General features: G+C 39.9%; 2 protein-coding genes across 2 annotated transcripts in view; one reads left to right on the top strand and one right to left on the bottom strand.

Moving 5' to 3' along the window:
* The window catches only part of LOC137969819 (eukaryotic translation initiation factor 3 subunit L-like), a 48,391-nt gene that overhangs the window by 23,242 nt on the left and 20,149 nt on the right, over positions 1-5,000 (bottom strand). The window lies entirely within an intron of this gene.
* LOC137970400 (uncharacterized) overlaps positions 3,880-5,000 on the top strand; it is a 1,582-nt gene continuing 461 nt past the window's right edge. Inside the window, exon 1 of the mRNA XM_068816932.1 lies at positions 3,880-4,770. Coding sequence (XP_068673033.1) covers positions 3,952-4,770 — 819 coding nt within the window. The 5' untranslated portion in view covers positions 3,880-3,951. The remainder of the gene's footprint in view (positions 4,771-5,000) is intronic.

Here is a 5,000-nt window from a genome sequence, read left to right as displayed (position 1 = left end):
TAGTTCTTTTTTTCTCATTTGATAGTTGTGAATGGGCGGCGCTTTCACAAAGGAGGTGCCAATTTTTGAAGTAGCACTACTTGGTTGGAAAATACGTAGTAAGAAGTTTACCTGACTACAAGGCTTCAGAAAATTTTTTCTTTTTTTACAACCAATTTTGTCTAGTCATGAATTCTCGCATTAATTTCCAATAAGGAGAAAAAGCAAAGTTAGCATTGAGTTTTTTACAACTAAAAACAATTTACCTTAATCAAAAGAACGCTTTTTTTTCAGGGGGGTCAAAGTCCGCGAAAGGGGGTCCATATCTGCTAGGGGATCTGGACCGGGAAGGAAGGGGGGGGGGGGGGGTTCAAATCCGCTGTGACACCGGCGTGAAACTAACCATTCAGGAAACTGTGGAAAATGGAACTTTAGCTGTCTAGCGAAGGCGGTTTAATGTGCTGTTCATGTTATCCAGTATTGTGAATTTATCAGTTTTGAATCACCTAAACACTAAAGATTTTAGCTAATTGTTATGTGTTAATATCTTTCGCACTCGCCCTTAAACGCAGTTAAAAGAGTGAAATCCTTCCAATTCTTTTGAGACTGAAAGCTTATCAATTTTTGTATGCCGTTTTGTTTTTCTGCCGAACAATACCAAACTAATTGCGTCGATTTAGTTCGATTGCCTTCGGTATGGAACTCACCGAAAAGTTTCAGTTCGATTATGTTCGATTACCGAACCAATCGAACGATTGAGGGCTTGATTCTAGAATACCCCTTTACTTACATTCAACCTTAGAAACCTGCTACCGCAGTCCCGCAGTGAAGCGTAATTTACACATGTACTCGACATTCAGCACTGCCACCGCAGTCCAGCAGTGGTCAAATCTTTCACTGTTGTTATGGCAATTTTCAAAACCCGGAACCAGGGCAATGTCGCCCGAAAGTGTATCGAAGTAACGTTATTCTACCCTTAACTTCATTTTTCACAAGATCGTGGAAAGAAAATAGCACTCGTTTACTTGTTAAGCCTAAGCCCTCGTTTCGGTGATTAGGCGTAAACTCTCTTTTAACATTACAGCTTTCATTTTACGGTTCGGTTAACTACACTTTTCACAAGTTCGTGTGAAGAAAATAGCACTCGTTTACTGATCAAGCCTAAACGCTCGTTGCAGTGATTAGGCCTAAGCACTCTTTTAACATTTTAGCTTTCAATTTACGGTTTGGTTAACGACACCTTTCACGTGATCGTGTGCAGAAAATAGCATTCGTTCACTAGCGCAGTCCCGCAGTGGAGCGTAATTTACATATGTACTCGACATTCAGCACTGCCACCGCTGTCCCGCAGTGGTCAAATCTTTCACTGTTATGGAAATTTTAAAAACCCGGAACCTGTATCGATGTCTTGATGTGTATTCTAGCTACTTTAGATGAGACTACGTACATCAAAAACAATTTTTTGATTGCCCCTGTTGGTGGAAAGAACAATAGCGAATAAGTCCTTTCGGAATTTGCCTCTATTATTATGCAAAACTTGAGCTAAATTTTTTCTCGTTATTCTCGCAGGACTTGGCAAAGGAGGTGACACTTTTTATCTTAAGAATCAACTCTCGAGGATATCGATCTCAATGACACGTGCTTCGTGAATTAAACCGGCTCCAGTTACGACGAAACAAACCAATTTTCTTACGGCATTGTCTTTAAAGTCGTTTTGATAATAGGTCATCCACATTGAGTTGAACTGTCTTGTGTACAGGTTACGGGTGTTTGTGTGGCCCTCTCGGAACACTGCGGTTTTTTAAACCTATAACAACTTGGGTTCCCTTCTCGTTCATATTCTTCGCAATATTCTAAGTTCCTATTTGCAACGCCATATCGCTTCTTTCTTGCAATAATTTAACTATCATTTACAACCCTGTTACCAAAGGTATGCCCGTTTTTCCCTTGGGATGTCAGCCTGAGCATCAAATTTCCTCCTTTACTTTCCAACTGTTTCATTTATTGTCTTCCACTTTTTACACGTTACAGTTATCATTCCACTAATGGATTGCCCTTTCAACATTTTCGTCACAAAAAATCATGAATTTCATCATACACTCCGAGGCAAATACAATCATACTTTTGAAACAGCTTATTGGCTTCATACTTTTGACATGATTACACTTCACTTCCAGTTTTTGCGCCACTTAAATGCGCCGGCTTTTACAACGCATTTTCTATAGTAGTAGATAATCACAGCTTTTGAGTGAAGCATAGTTTTCAGTGTAGTCCTCCATTTCAGTACACGCCTTATTAACAGTTTCATGTGCCTTTCTTAAGACAGGACTTAATTCAAACATATTCAATTTTTGGAGGTAAAATGCACAGCATGTATCATTTTACATGGTGTTGACTTTCTCTGTTTCTATACACGCTTGGAATCATCAACAAAAACCGGTTTCATTAAAAATGTCAAACTTTTCGGGTGCGATAAATGGGCCGCATTTCCTGTCGACTTCACTTTTCACCTCTAACTTCATGATTATATGACAACATACTACTGTCTTCTATCATTAAAAGGGACACCACTGGTGGAGATAGTGGTCTTCAAAAGTATAAAAAAGATAATTCAACTCATTCTTTTGCAACCGCTTATTGGCTTCATACTCAGAGTTTTTCACATTTCACATGATTACAGTTTATTTCCTTCTGCTTTCTGCGTTGTTTAAAGGCGCCGGCGTTTACATCTCATTTGTCGCTAATACAGTGGTAAATAGCCACCGCTTTTGAGTGAGGCATACTTTTCCTTTTTTTCTCCAATATGACCTTTTTGGATTCTGCCAAACTTGACTTTTTTTTTTAAGTGTTTGGCCCATTTTCCTGCTTATAACATGTCGTTTGACGCAATATAGAGTGTCTTCCTCTATTTCAGAAACGGCTCCCTTTCTTAACACAAGACTTCATTCAAACATATTCACGTTTTGGGCGTAAAATGCGCCGCATTTATAATTTCACACTGTGTGTTGACTTTCTGTTTCCGAGACACGCTTCGAATCATGATATTAAAAACAAAAATTCACACCTCTAACTTCATGATTCTGGAACAAAACACAACTGCGTTCTATTATTAGGAAAAGCGACACCATTGGTCGAGGTCGTCTCAGTGTCCTTTTCTCCCAATGAATAAATACGCTCTATCCGTCTCATTACCGTCACTATTGGTCTCTTGTGCGAGTATTCAACTTATTCTGTGTTCTTTATCGGTGCCTTAAATATCAATCAAAGAGATGTATGCCGCCTCCAAAATCAACAAACAGCACAGGCAAACGTGGATAAACCTTCAAAGGCGTTTAAATTCTGTTCAATTCTCGTACGAAACGTTATTCCCTAACCAAGATGTTTACAGTTTCATTAAGAATAAGGCTGTTTCTGTTGGAAGCTCCGAAGGATATTTTATTCCTTCGTTGTTGTCCACTACGGCATTTTTACTCGCGTGTAACAAAGCACAAGTGGACACCATATCGCACAAACAACCACTGAATGTTTTCAGCATCTTTGTGGGGTATCCAGGCACTGGTAAGTACCTTTTACTCTCGCACATTTCCATGATCTAGAGATATTGATTTGACGGTATTTCTAACAGTTCATTTGGGGGTTTTATGAAAATAAGCGCTTACCCTTTCTTCACAAGAGTCATTTTCCTTTCTATCCACTATAATCAAAACTGTTAAGCAAATGCATCGGAGTCTTAAACTGATCCACTTTGTGCTTTTGGGTGCTGACTTTTTCAATTCCGAAATTACCATTACTGAACCTCAAGCGCCGATTTTCTTAATTGTTCTCCCAGACACGAGAACATTTTGCATACTGTAAGAGCGTTAAAACGGTTACTCGGTATGAACTGACCCGAGATGGCGCTTTTTGTGATCATTATTTTTAAGTTAATATTCATACCAGTATGGTCCTCCTAGTTACCAATGGGAATACTACATGTTGCTAATTTTTTCCATAGGCAATTCCTCTGCAGTCCAGCGCGCTGCACAGGATCCTCTAGAAGACCTCGAACTGGCCGACTCCATAATAAGCAAGACTCCCTCTTCAGAATTTAGCAAAATGCTTGCCAACAACAAGAAAGGTTTTGTACTTTCTTCTGAGATTTTCGACATTCTGAACAAACTCTTGAAATCAGACGAAGAGAACGCGACAGGAGATGTTCAGCTGCTGTGTGAACTGTTCTCTGGTGAGAAATCTACATATCACTACTCCACCGAAGAGAACAGAGTAATCCCGGCAAATACACCATTCTGCATTCTTGGATCCACACAGCTTGTCAATGCTGCCAAACTGATTGCAAGAATGGATCAAGGTCATGCCTTAGTTGACAGACTACTTATTGCCACGCCCCTTGCCTTTTGTCCAACCCCGACGGAAATGGATGCCGCTAGAGAACAGTTATCCACTGAGGTGGTCGATGATTTTCTTGAACTATTTCGAAATGTTAACTCAATCGACGATAATGCAGTATTCGAATTTGATAACAATGGCAAAGATCTACTAAGAGAAACCTTGGATCAGTTCGTGTCAGAGCTGAACGATGCTATCAGTGAAGGACGAGTACCCCCGAAGTCAAAAAAGCCAGACCTAATCCCCAGAATTGCATGCGCTCTGCATGTTTTTAACCACTTCATGGAGCAATTGTTGATGGGCGTTCCGCCGTCGCAACCTTCAAACACGATATCTAGAACAACCCTCCAAAACGCAGCATCATACGTTAGTCACCTGGAGACACAGAAGGACATACTCTGTCAGGTTAACACTTACCTTAATCATTCACTTGTTCACTTCTATTTACCGCATGGTATCAAAACAACCGTATATTTTCAACCTACATGTAACTTTCATTAATTAGGGTAGCCCTAACATCTACAGGCAATGACAACATATTTGTTCCCAAAAGTGGACAATCAAGTGTTTTCCAGTGCAATAACGACAGATACCGCCCACTTGTTACCTTTCATCCATTTCCACTAAAACTGTTA

The sequence above is a fragment of the Montipora foliosa genome, chromosome 9, assembly GCF_036669935.1.
Source record: "Montipora foliosa isolate CH-2021 chromosome 9, ASM3666993v2, whole genome shotgun sequence".
Classification (NCBI taxonomy): domain Eukaryota; kingdom Metazoa; phylum Cnidaria; class Anthozoa; order Scleractinia; family Acroporidae; genus Montipora; species Montipora foliosa.
The sequence above is the reverse complement of the archived record's forward strand: the minus strand, read 5'-3'. Positions and strand labels throughout refer to the sequence as shown.